We start from the raw sequence: 12,588 nt of genomic DNA on the forward strand, positions 1-12,588 counted from the left end.
GAGAAAGGAAGTTGAAAAAAAATTACTTCTACAACAGTGTTCTCTGAAGGGCCACTAGCAGCCCATACAGCAGTGAAAAGCTGGGAGGGAAACACAGCTTTCTAATACCTGCTGACAGGAGCCACCATTAATTTTTAGTTCTAAGATGAGTTCAGATAGTATGTTCTGTGAAGATATAATCTGTTTCTGCATTTCAGTTTTCTTCAGTCAAAGTAGAAAAGTGCCAGCAAAACCTAAATGATGGCACATGTTTTCATATGTATATGCTTCCTCCCTTCAGCTAAAGCCTTTAAAGTCCTTAAAAGTCTTTTCCTAAATGTTCTTTCTAGAAACAGATTTCCTCGTGCAGGAGTGAAAGGCTGGGGGCGGGGGGAGGCACGCAGTATTTTAATACCTGCTGACAGTGGTAGGAATTCTGATTTATCAGGAATTGGGACACTTTTCAAATAAAGAGTCTGTACAGAAAGGAAGGACTTCAGCTAAGTCACAAGAGATTCAACTTGATGGCACTCAAAAATCAAAAAGGTCACAAATGACGTTTTTATTGAACAATGAAGGAAAGCAGGCAGGTGTGGAAGAACAACACACAATTCAGTACATCACTTCTGTGAGGGATGAAGGACTGGAAAATCTGTATCCTCGAATGAAGGATAGTTCAGAGGATAGAAACAGTCAGATAGGAAATGGAAAACAAACCCACTGAAATAGGTTACCAAGAAAAGAGACAACAGTTCTACCTGCAGAAACTGGAACATATAGCTTTCAAAGAATTCAACCATAGAGGCATAAACGGAAACTTTGCGGAATGAAAACAAACAGTGGAACGCTTCAACACCAGAATGAAAAACATGCAGGAAAAAGAGAATAGGCCATACTGGTTGTCAAGCAGTGCTAAAGCAAACATAGAATAAAATTAAATTAGCAAGCCAACTATCACAAAGAGTGCATGTGGAAACTGCAAGCCAAAATATGAAGACTATAACATCTATCAAAATTACTGCCTGCCTGCCAGGATAGCAACACTGACTGCAACATGCTAAAGTGTGTCAGAGAGTAGAAAAGGGCAGGAAATGCAAAGGAAAGGGGAATCACAATTTTCCAATTTTCTGCATGGAGGTAAGGGCCAGATCAGGAGGTAATCCTCAAAATTAATACCAACTACTGTTTTATGGAACAACTGGTTAGCCCACAAAACAAGATGCGATCCCTGGCTTGGTCCTCAGTAACATGCAAGATCTCACTCCAAATCTTACAGTTGAAGAGTCACATGTAATATAGCAACTCTAATACTGTTTGGTCTCCCCGTAAGACTGAAAAAGACTTAAAATCCATTAAAATTTATGACCAACTTTATAAAGACAGACTTAAAAAAATAAGCTTGTTAAAAGTAGACTGTGAAGAAACTAAGAAAATTAAATCTTTTAGGTGGGAAGGAGGCTACTTATTTCAATGCACAATGTTCACAGCCAATGCATACCACCTCTTAAAAAGGCTTGGAAAAAGACAGGAGAACGCCAGCATGGCTGAACAGTGTGCTGATAAGGGAGATCTTTAGACAGAAGAAGGTATCCTTTAAAAAATTCAAGTAATGACCAAATAAGCATGGACCAAACTCTGTGAGACTAAATGTAAAATGCAATAAGGCAGGCCAAAAAGAAAAAAAAAAAGAGTGAGGATGCAGAAGGAATCCAATTATAACTTATAATAATACAGTAAGCCCTAATAATCTTTCTTCAAACAGTAATAACCTGTTAAACATGATTATGATTAGAGTTTCAGTTATGCAGATAGCCAGCAATTACTAAGAAAACTGCTAGGAACAGTCTGTATTTACTACAAGCAGTAGCAAATCAATGCAGAAATGGAAAATGACATCTCCATTATGCAAGATTGTTTACAAATCCGCACCAATGTAATTTAGTAGCAAACTCTTATGGCTCCTCAGCCAGGCATACAAAGCAACCATTCCCAAGATCCTCTCCAAGTTGCAGTGTTTTTGACATTACTAAGTCAATAGTATTACATTAAAGTGTTCAGAGTGCTGAGAAGCAGCCTAAGGTTTCTATCTAGCCAAAGCTTTTTCCGTATAATGCCAGAAAGCAATTACTGGATCACAGCATGAGAAACACAATAGTGAAGACATTTTCTTCAGTCAGGAGGTGATTCAGCTATCAAAGACTTTTTTTCTATTTTAGGGAAAAAACACTGCTTTTAATTGTCTAAAGCTAAGGCTTCCAAGGCTTCTCCATGACTGGCACCTGCAGCAAAGGCTTCTGCAGTTCTAGTTCTTTTTTTCTCATATTCTTTCATTTATAACAGCTACATGAAAGGTGTGAAGTTCACCTGGGGTCCGTAAAACTGGAAAGCAAGCAGGACAAGAAGTTGTGACTAGATAGGGCACATTTTGCATTTGCAGCAGTAAACAGTGAGCAAGCATATGTCATCATCCCTTCCCTTCCCTCATACAAAAGCTATCCATAATATATAAAGGAAATGTGCTGCAGCAGCCAAGCTAGCACTGAGAAAATAGGTTGTGCTGCTCCTTCCTGGAAGGGCTCCCCTTGCCAGTGAAGCAAGTCAGCTGAGGGCTAGGCTGGCAGCAGCGTCTGCAACTCGGCACGGGAATTTCTGCACCAGCATGGCACACAAAGCCTGGCGGCAGCCAGGGAGAGTAACGGTGCTGGCTAGAGTACTGGTGTTTGGGGAGAGCAGGAATCAAGACAAAAGTTGAACTACAAGTTTTAGGACATCAGACTGGATGAGGAGAAAGGGGCTTTAGTGAAGTTTGGAATAAAGGACTCTTTGGTGAAGTAAAATAGTCTAAATTATAGTATTTTGGAGATACCAGGGTTTGTATCATGGCTTTGGGACAGCTCTAAGAGTAGGCATTCACGTACACAGGGGGCGGAGGGAAAGATGACAAGGGCAGGCAATTCTTGTAATTAAAGAAAGTTCAATCTAAAGTTTAAGTACTACTAGCTTGAAGTTTGGAATACTTTTATGCACCATGTTGATAAACACATTGTAAAAAATACAGGTAATAAGGCTAAATACAGGGCTAATAAAACTAACTCACTAGCTTACCAACTTCTTTCTCTGAAATTCAGAAATAGGAAAATCTCTTGCTTTTTTAACCTAAGAATAATCAGATGTTTTTATGTCAATTAGTATGTAATATGTATCTATTAGTGAAATGTGGTATCTTAGCTGTATTTCACTCTATGATAAATGCTATTTCTATGGCTTGCACTGCATTTTCTGAAAATATAAACATACTTTCAGCATGCTTTATTTTCAGAATGATAGTTATGAAAGAGCAGTATAAAACCACCAGTGGAGTTCAGGCCTTTGTTTAATCATAAACAGATAATGGGAAATAAGATGAGAAGAACAACTGCTGATGAGTTGGCAACAACATTTCACACAGCATATGTCAGGGGGCATGAAGCAACTGGCTAGGCAAGATACTATTTCGAGAAAACATTTGGAAACATCTCTGTCAGTAGCTTTTCTTGCTAAATGTGGCAAGAGCAAAGTGTCACTTTCTCCTAAGCATAACTCTTACATACATTACATTAATCTAAAAATGGCTAATGCAAACACACAGTGCTTTAATTCTGGGAATTATATAAAAATATTACACCCTCCTCTCATCCTATCACTTGTGTAATAACCACTCCCACTGGCTTCCTGTGCGTAGTCCAGTACCAATATATAGATAGCTGAGCACTGGAAAAAATTTCCCAGCAATTTAATACAAGTGATGAATGTTAGAGTTTTGTAATTCTGGAAAGCGTTCCCTGGCCTGTAATAGGCAGCCCTCAGCCTTTTACACAAAAAAAATAAAATAAAATCTATTTTCAGGTGGAAGCAAGTGAGCAGAGTAACACTTAAGAAAATCTCCCACAAATGTCAGACAATTTTAAACAGCTTTATAGATTGCAAACCAACCAATGGATCGTGAATGGCTGAATCTTTTTTTGAATTTGAGTTCCAAACTTTAGAAAGCTTATAAAAACTAACTAGTTCCTTGATTTTTATGGAACCTATTCTTTGAATATAATTAAAGAAAACAGATGTATTCTGCAAATATATTTAACTTTTTTTTTAAATCTTCTTAAATTTCTGTGAAGTCCTTTAAAAAAAATTCCTGTTCATAAAACCCACAGATTAGAAAATGAACAAATGTATGCATGCATTTCAGGATGCTAACTTAATTATCAGCTATTTTAATTTCAATCTTCTGATTAGTAGGATACCCTCAAAACAAATTTACCTATGTCAACATTTAAATTATCTCTCAAATTATGCATACTCATTAATTTACATAAGTTTATGGGCTTTATGGCATCTAGTTCACTCCAAAAATACATCAGCACAAAAATACCCCAACACATAGACATACAAAAATACTATGCTAATTAACACAATGTATATCAGACACCGTGAGAATCATTTTGGTTGGAAGGGGCCTCTGGAGATCATCTAGCCCACACCCCTGCTTAAAGCAGGGTCACTTTCAAGGTTAGATCTGGCTGCTCAGGGCCTTGTCCAGTCAAGACAAGAATTTTTCCAGGGATGGGAATTTCACCACGTCTCTGGCTCCTGGTTCCAGTGTTAGACCACCTTCCTGAGAAGAACTTTTTCCTTACATCTAGTCTGAATTTCCCTTCCTGCAATTTGTATCAATTGACCTTTGTCCTTTGGCTCTGCACCACTGAGAAGTGTCTGTCCTCCGTCTTCTCCACAATCACTCATTAGGTAGTTGTAGACATCCAAAGCATAGGCACAAGAGATATCCAAACAATTGGGTTTGGGTTTTTTGGTTTTTTTTTTTTGTTTTTTTTGTCTTTTTTTTTTTTTTTTTACAATTTTACCATTAAACATACAGCTCACCATAATGACAATATGACACATACAATATGCTATAAACTGTCCCTGTAAAAATATTTGAGTTTTCACTGATTTTTGAATTAGCTTTTAAATTGCTCAACAATGCCTAAAAGCTCAGGTCATGGACCTGAATCATGACCAGTAGCTGTCATCAAGATTTAAGCAGATTCAAGCCAACAGTGTGACATAAAACTTTTCCTCTCAGTTCAAAATGGAATGAAGCAAGTGTTAACTTCAAGCTGAAATAAAATTTCAAAGCACGAGGTCTAGTCTGTTAATGAGCTATATCTATTCAGGTCACAACATACATAAATTTTATTTAAATACGCTTTTATTGTTAATACAAATAAAAGTATCAAGACTGAGTTCCTTTAAAAATAAAATGAATACCATTTGGATTTACATTAATGATATACCATGTCTCATTATCTAAAGAATTTTCATATAACACTGTGCCTACCATAGTCTTCATTTTTTAATGCAAAAGTTTCAGGTATCCATGAAATTATGACATAGATGTAACATTAATTTCATATATGAAAGTATTTGGATAATCATTATGGGCTGAATGCACAAGCCAATCAGAAAATAGTCAACTTTCAACAGAGAAGAAATAGTTTTCCTAAGAACAGAGCTTGTCCAAGAAGTTCTCTCCAGCCCAGAGACTTGATAGCAAATAAAAAGCAACTAACAGCCACTTGTCGTAAAAGATCAGTTTCCTACACCCACAAAGAAGAAACTCTCAGAACATTAAGTTGAATGTAAAAATATCTTATTGCAAACCAGTTTCTTTATCATCCCCAAAACTAGTTAAGGCTTTAAAATCTACTTCACATCACCTTCTTAGAGCCTTACAGGTGAAAAACTTGTCAACACAGGAGTTAAGGAAAATAACAAATTAATTTGGATTTCTTTGCACTGTTTGGGATTTAGGGGTAAAAACTACATCTTCACGGCTTTCACTATGTATGCTAATTTAGAAAAAAACAGTGAACGTAAGAAGCCAAAACTAAATGGAGCATCAGTTCTATTTTGGTTTCCTGAGACTTTTCCTAGCCTCAGGAGTAGACCTCTACCACGACCATTTCCTCACCGAAGCACTTGCCCTAGCAAGGTGGATCACTCATAATCCCTCACCGTTCACTGACTGCGGAAATCTCCCCCTACATGTTTTTATTTTCCAGATTGCTTCCATCCCAAGCCTGGAAGCCCCTGTCCTCTTCCTTCTTCCTCTTTAAGCACGCTTACCTTACTCCTCTTCGGTGTGGCCCCTCACAGCCCGCTTCCTTAGGGGAACGGCGCTTTCCGGGCGCGCAGGCCAAGCCGGGCAGTCCCTCCTCTCCCATTGCACACAGGCACAACTTGAACCTTCCTTTTTTACCTCATGTTTTACCTCCTGCTACTCTGGATCTGGCAGTCACTGAAAGAGGAACCCAAAGAAAGGATATATACGTTTTTTGAAAGCAAAAGTTCCCATGTTTAAGACTTTCAGAAAAAGGAGTGTGTGTGGGGGGGGGAAATCAAAAGGTATAGCAACAAAATTATTTCCCAAACTTCCCAGTTTTAAGTGTTCCGAGGGGTCGTTCAGCCCCGAGGGCGTCGCTGCAGCCTCAACACCATTTGCAGTGCGCCAAATGGCGCTTATAATCAATTACTGCCACTAACACCAGCAGCGTGTCAGCCGAGGGGACGAGCGCGCGCCGCGGCCAGCGACCGCCACCTTCTTAACGTGAAGATGCGATTTCTAACGGTAACTTTATGACCCAAAACCCCCGCGTAGTGTGTGGGGGGGGGGGGGGGAAGAGAGGTACTAAGCCCAAATTTTACGATCGGAGGATCCAGTTTCCGCGGGAGAGCGGTGATTTGGGGGGGGGGGGGGATTCATGATTTCCGAGCAGCCGCCGCGTGGATCGTCCACGTATTTTAAGCGATTCAGGGTTCAAATCGCCACGCGCCGCGACCGCCCGAGCCCCCCGAGGAGGCGGCGGCGGCAGCGCCGGGTGTTTCCCGTCACGTTACCTCGCCGCGGCCCGCAGCGCCTGGCACCGGGGGCCCCGCGCCGCCTCGCGGCGCCGAGCCCGCCCAACGGCCGCCGCCTCGCGGCGCCGAGCCCGCCCAACGGCCGCCCAACGGCCGCCCCCGGCGCGGCGCGGCTCGCCCCCTCCCCGAGGGCAGCCGGGGGATGACGTCACCGGATCAGGCCGACCGGCAATGGGCGCCATTTTGAAACGCCGAGCCCTGCAGCGGCGGCAGCTCCGTGCGGCGGCGGCGGCGACCCGCTCCCGGCCGGCGCCTCCCCCCCGCGCGCCCCGCGGCCCCCCGCCCCCGCCCCACCGGCACCGCGCGACATGGCAGGTGAGCGGGGCGCCGCCGCCGCCGCCGGGCGCGCAGGGCGGGAGGCCGCGCGGGCGCGGGCAGCGCGGCCCTGCGGGAGCCGGGCCGGGGCTGAGGGGCGCGGCCTGCGGCGGGCGGCGGCGGGCGGCGGGCCGCACCCGCGGGGCCGGGCCGGGCCGGGCCGAGCCACGGGGGGCCGCGGCGGCCGCCCGTCCGCCCGCCCTCACGCCGCTCTCTTCCCTCCGCAGGGGTGGCAGGCGGCGGCGGCGGGAACGACTTCCAGTGGTGCTTCTCCCAGGTGAAGGGGGCTATCGACGAGGACGTGGCGGAAGGTAAGGGCCGCTGCCGCCGCCGGGGCACCACGACGGGACGGGACGCACCTTGCGGCGGCTCAGCCGCCCCTCGCGCCGGGCCGCCGCCTCCCTCCCTCCCCCACCCCCCTCCAGCCGCTGGGGGGAAGCGCTAACGACAGTGACAAAATGCAGGGAAAAAAAAAAAAAACAAAAAAACCCCCACCAAACCCACACACGAATGGAGCCTGTCGGGCTCCTCGAGTTCCTCTCCGAAGCCAAGAGAGCAGCCTCATGTGGGCTTAACTTAAAAAGTAGGGTTTAAAGGCTCCTGCAGCTGTGCATGGGTTGTGCTCCCACTCATTAGCCCCTGGAAGCTACGAATAAGGACCTTTAAGTAGGAAAAACAGGCACACCTTAGTGTTTCCCTGAAACGTACCAAGCGCAGCGTGTTTTGGCGTGAGTAGAAAACGAGAAATATTTTACTTGGAAGAGGTATTTCTGTAGCATGTAGAACTGCCATGTGAAGCTCTGCTGGAGTTCGATGAGAAAGTTCTCCCTTTTTTCAAATTTTCCATGTTTAGACTCTTCAGGTTGGTGTGAAGTATGTGTGTGAGAAACAGAATTCTGTGCTATATATTTAGATTTTTACTGTATTAACTGAAATAACTGTTTTCATTGTATTAAGTGAAATTACTTGTAGTCCCTGTGTGTGGTCGTCTTGGCTTGTGGATTTTTTTTTGCTGGATGCAGTAAATATTTTTTCTTACTGTCTACTATAGAGAAATTATGTTGGCAATGTTTTCGTTTCCATGCCATTTGTTTTGGCATTCCATTCAAAATAATAGCTATTGGAGGAATAGACTTGAAAACCACTTGAGGAACTAGCGCTCAGTTGAGGTGGTTGTTTTCTTTCTTCTTCTTCTAGATATATTTTGTAACTTGTGCTGCTAATCTGAAGTTCCCAGAATGCTCATGTAATGTGTTAAGTGGCTTTTATGAATTTCCGAAGTGGTCCTTCTTTCTTAGTATCTGTCACCTGCATCACTGAAACGTGGGTTCTCCATTTTTGGAATAAATATACTTCTCTGCGCACCTTACTTCCCAGTTGCTACTGACCAACACGAATTTGTGCAGAGCCAGAAAGCTTCTGCTTTTTGAAACAGTAGTATGTCTTAAACCCAGTTAATGAGCTAAGCGTATAACAGCACTGTTCAGAGAAAACAAACTTGTATTACTAAAGAGATAAGTCACAGAGACTGATGAGTTACTAGGTTAAAGAGGTGAAAGCTCAATGTTCTGAGTAACCAGAAATGGTAAGGGAAAATAGTGCCTCTGGTGTTCAACAGTTTATCCTGGATTTACTCTTGAGTACTTAGACTTTTTGTAGGGTGAGGACTGCAGGTTGTGTGACATTACTACATACGAATAATTCCATTTACTTCATAGGGAGAGTCGTGTATGTAGTCATTCTGTGCGTGGTTTTGCAGAATTGGTACTAGAGTTTTGTTTTCCTTCTGGAATATAAGAATCACTTGTAGTCTTTGTGACTCCCTGTCTATATTCCATTTTTGTTCTTTTCTCTCCTCTATTAGTTTTTGTCTTGAAATTGGAATTAAATATGGAAAACACACAAAATTAATTTGCTCATAATTGGCAGAATTTGACTCTGCAATATGCAATAGGAGTGTGATTTCATTGCTGGATTTTTGCCTCATTATTGAAATATTTACTCATTCATTACCATTTTTTAAATGTCTTTAACCAAACTGCACATGTAGGCTTGCTTGAAGTTCCCCATCAACTTGAAATAGCTCTGCTGCAAACATTACGTGGAACCACTGTGAATTCTTTTTTTTTTTTTTTTTGGTCAGCTTGCTATTTTTATAAATCTTTTTTTATTTCTCTGATTTGGAAAAAAAAATAGCTCTATAAAGGAAATCCAAAAATGACAACATAAAATAGCTGTTAAATTCATTAAATAAAGACTCTTTGCTTAATGTTCATATAGGCAGTTTATTCAGTGATTGAAATTTCGAAGCCTGGTAATCAGATGACTTAACCAAAAAGTCTCTTCCTTTTAAACTGTAATTCTTGAATACGTTTTATATTCAACAATTGTTTTTCAGATGGTATTGCTTTAATGAAAATATTAGCATGGCTATGACAAATTGATATTGTTAGATTTGCAACTGCCATCTGCATTCCTAGAATTTTTTGTAACAGGGTCATTCATATAGAGAATCACTTTCTCTTCTTTGTGTTTTCTGTGTATTGAACCAGTAATCTTTGAAATCAAGTCAATGGTGTGTTTAAATAGTCAGATTGGTCACATAAAAAGATGAGGAAAATGTCTCAGTTATTGAAATATACTTTTTCTTTTTTTAAAGCAGAAAATCGTCTAGATTCAAGGAGGAGGACTGGGGGAAAAACAGTTATTGAATGAAATAACTGGTATTGAAGATAGTAACAAATTTCATTTAAAAAAAAAAAAGTAATTTAAACTTGTGTTGTAATTATTGTTTGCATAAAAGCATGTGACTACAAACACAATGCTCATTGCCTGTGGAACTTGGGATTGTTATTCTTGGATTACCTGTTTTGGTAGAAAGTAGCATTCTAAATACAGGCTTCAAATTTTTTATGCTGCCTGAGACCTAGTTAGTTTAGTGATTTGAGTGTTTTCTCCAATTTGTTCTGCATGTTCAAAAAAGTTCTGTTTTTTGGGGCGGCAGGAGGGTTGGCAACCAAAATATGAAAGTTAACATTAAATAATGTATGGATATGCCCAAATCCCCTGGGCCAGATGTTCTACATATAATCTGTAATCACTTCTGGATGTAATTAACAAAATAGGTGTGTGTGTGTGCACGCGTGCACCTGCCCCTGTGTGGGGCTTTTTTTCTTTTTCCTTTTTTTTAAGTGCACACTATAAGTCTTCCTAAATGACTTGTGCTATTGACAAGCTGAAAATCCTTGTCAGAATGTGAAGCTGTATGCTGTGGAGATCTTGGATTTACCATTATTGATATTGTGGTTTCTTTGGGTTTTGTTTTTTTTTTGGGGGGGGGGGGGCAGGGGGAGGGGAAGGCAGCTGTTTGAAAACAATCTGTATGGATTTTTGGATTGTGATGAACTGTTCCCTCTAAGTGCTGTTTTAATTCAGTACTGATTAAATATATCTTCCTGTCTCAGATATTAACAGCTTTAAGAGTATGACTACTCCACTAAATGAAATGAGTACTGCTTTTGTCTGAGGAACTTCATTAGCTTAAGTCTTTACCCATTTTAAGTGTCATATTTGAAACCTTTCTTGAAGCAGCTGAGTCTGAAGCCTGGTCCTGCGAATAAATGCAGGACATGGTGCCCTTCATTTGTAGTAGAGAAGAGATGCTGTGAAATCCCATTCATTAACTTGAGGATGAACCTTTGTAAGGTATTTCATAGGAGCAGAACTCTAATACTACCAGAAAGGTTGTCATTGACTTTAAGAGTAGTTGTCCTGCTTTATTGGATTTTCTGCTTGTTAAAAAAGAAAAATACAGTTTCTGAAATCTCCAAATTGTAACTGGCATTTACAGCACTGCTAAACTGAAAGATACCTTGTTACCATCAGTTCCACAAATTCTTTAGTTCACCTTTTAAGACTTATTATAGTACTGAGTAAGTCTGTCTTAGTTTACTTGAATACAGAATACAAGCAGAAAACTATGATCTAATAAAAACATAATGAACTGTAATCCTGCCATTGTTTTCAAGTTTAAAAACACTCCTTGTGTAAAACCCTTTTACAAATCAGTGGTTTAAAAAAAAAAAGTTTTCATGTATTGTTCAGAAATTTAACAAGCATTTTCTTATTATTTTCAAAGTTAATATTTTCACTTTTTTTTTCCTTCCAAAACAAGGTATAGCTATTTGACATCTGATTAAGATTGAATGGAAGGAGTGATAGACTTGGTTACTATCTTTAAGTTGCTAAGTTTTTTGGGCTTTATTTCCCAGTAAGAACTGAAAAATCTGATGAGGGAATTGTTGTTAAGCCGTTATTGTTATTAATGCAGTACAAATTGCATTTCCTTTCATCCTTAATAATTGGTTATTTCTGACAATCTCACTTCTTATTAGAATGGGCCAGAAAGGTGAGCTTTTAAGCTGTTTTGGGGAGTTAACTATTATTTACTCTAAACAGCACTTCAGAGGCATTTTCACATGCCTACGTTTTTGCCCTCCCTAAAACTTTCTGCACTTGTCACTGGTTTATGCTGATATGTAATAGCGTGCTTTTGCCTTGATCCTTTGACAGCTTTACCACTTTTCTGCTAAGAATCCCAAAAGGACTGTTGTTAATACTCTGGAAAGCCACTATTTGTTTCAGAGACCAAGAATATTGATAATTTCCTTGATCTTTACTGCTTCATGAGTTGTATTTGGTGTTCTGCTTAGTATCTATGATTACATAAGATCTTGGTATGTTTAAATGTGGACAAAAATAATAATTTGAAAACAGTTGTGACCTGAACGCACATTATATAGTGGTTTCTAGTTGGAGAAGATAGTCTTAATGTTCTAAGTAGACCACTTTAATCTTGTACTCTTTCTTACAACTGAGGGACCAAGAATTTTTTCTCACCTTTTACTCCGCAACACGCAATTTCTTAAAAATGTTGTTCTCTGGCAACAGCATTTAATAATAAATGTGTTCTTTTGAATTCTAATTCCATCACCAAACACAAAAAGAGGGTGTTATGCCCCTGGAAAGTAAAAGGTACTGTCTTACTGTATAGCAGGTGGGTTGGACCAGGTGATGTCCAGAGGTCCCTTCCAACCTCAACTATTTCGTGATCCTGTGATATTACTGTATGAGTAAATAACACTGAGAGGCTATTAAGACAGGGTGCAATGTGTGAGAAATGCTGTGTTAGTGAACTTTTGGAGGCTTCTAGTTAATCAGGTCTTTCTGTTTCTTATGATCTTTAGAGTATGGCTTCTCATACTGAGAAAGCCCAGATTTACAAGTGAATGCTGCACACCTTTTTAAAAAAAAAAAAAAAAAAAAAGTGTTCCAGATGAT

At 40.6% G+C, this 12,588-nt stretch overlaps 1 protein-coding gene and 1 long non-coding RNA gene across 5 annotated transcripts in view; one reads left to right on the forward strand and one right to left on the reverse strand.

Moving 5' to 3' along the window:
* The window catches only part of LOC106489281 (uncharacterized), a 57,769-nt gene extending 50,780 nt beyond the window's left edge, over positions 1-6,989 (reverse strand). For 2 of the 3 annotated variants that reach the window (XR_010884674.1, XR_010884673.1), the window contains exons 1-2: positions 6,913-6,989; positions 6,142-6,313 (exon numbers count right to left, since the gene is read on the reverse strand). This is a non-coding gene — a long non-coding RNA (uncharacterized lncRNA). Of the gene's footprint in view, positions 1-1,713; positions 2,359-6,141; positions 6,314-6,912 lie in introns of those variants that run through there. The other variant, XR_010884672.1, reaches the window with a different exon arrangement.
* A 212-nt stretch (positions 6,990-7,201) lies between these two features.
* The window catches only part of PPP2R2D (protein phosphatase 2 regulatory subunit Bdelta), a 33,083-nt gene continuing 27,696 nt past the window's right edge, over positions 7,202-12,588 (forward strand). For both annotated transcript variants that reach the window (XM_067300390.1, XM_067300391.1), the window contains exons 1-2: positions 7,202-7,248; positions 7,476-7,559. In XM_067300390.1, the coding sequence (XP_067156491.1) occupies positions 7,242-7,248; positions 7,476-7,559 (91 nt within the window). In that variant the 5' untranslated portion in view covers positions 7,202-7,241. The remainder of the gene's footprint in view (positions 7,249-7,475; positions 7,560-12,588) is intronic.

This window comes from Apteryx mantelli, chromosome 7, assembly GCF_036417845.1.
Source record: "Apteryx mantelli isolate bAptMan1 chromosome 7, bAptMan1.hap1, whole genome shotgun sequence".
Taxonomy (NCBI): domain Eukaryota; kingdom Metazoa; phylum Chordata; class Aves; order Apterygiformes; family Apterygidae; genus Apteryx; species Apteryx mantelli.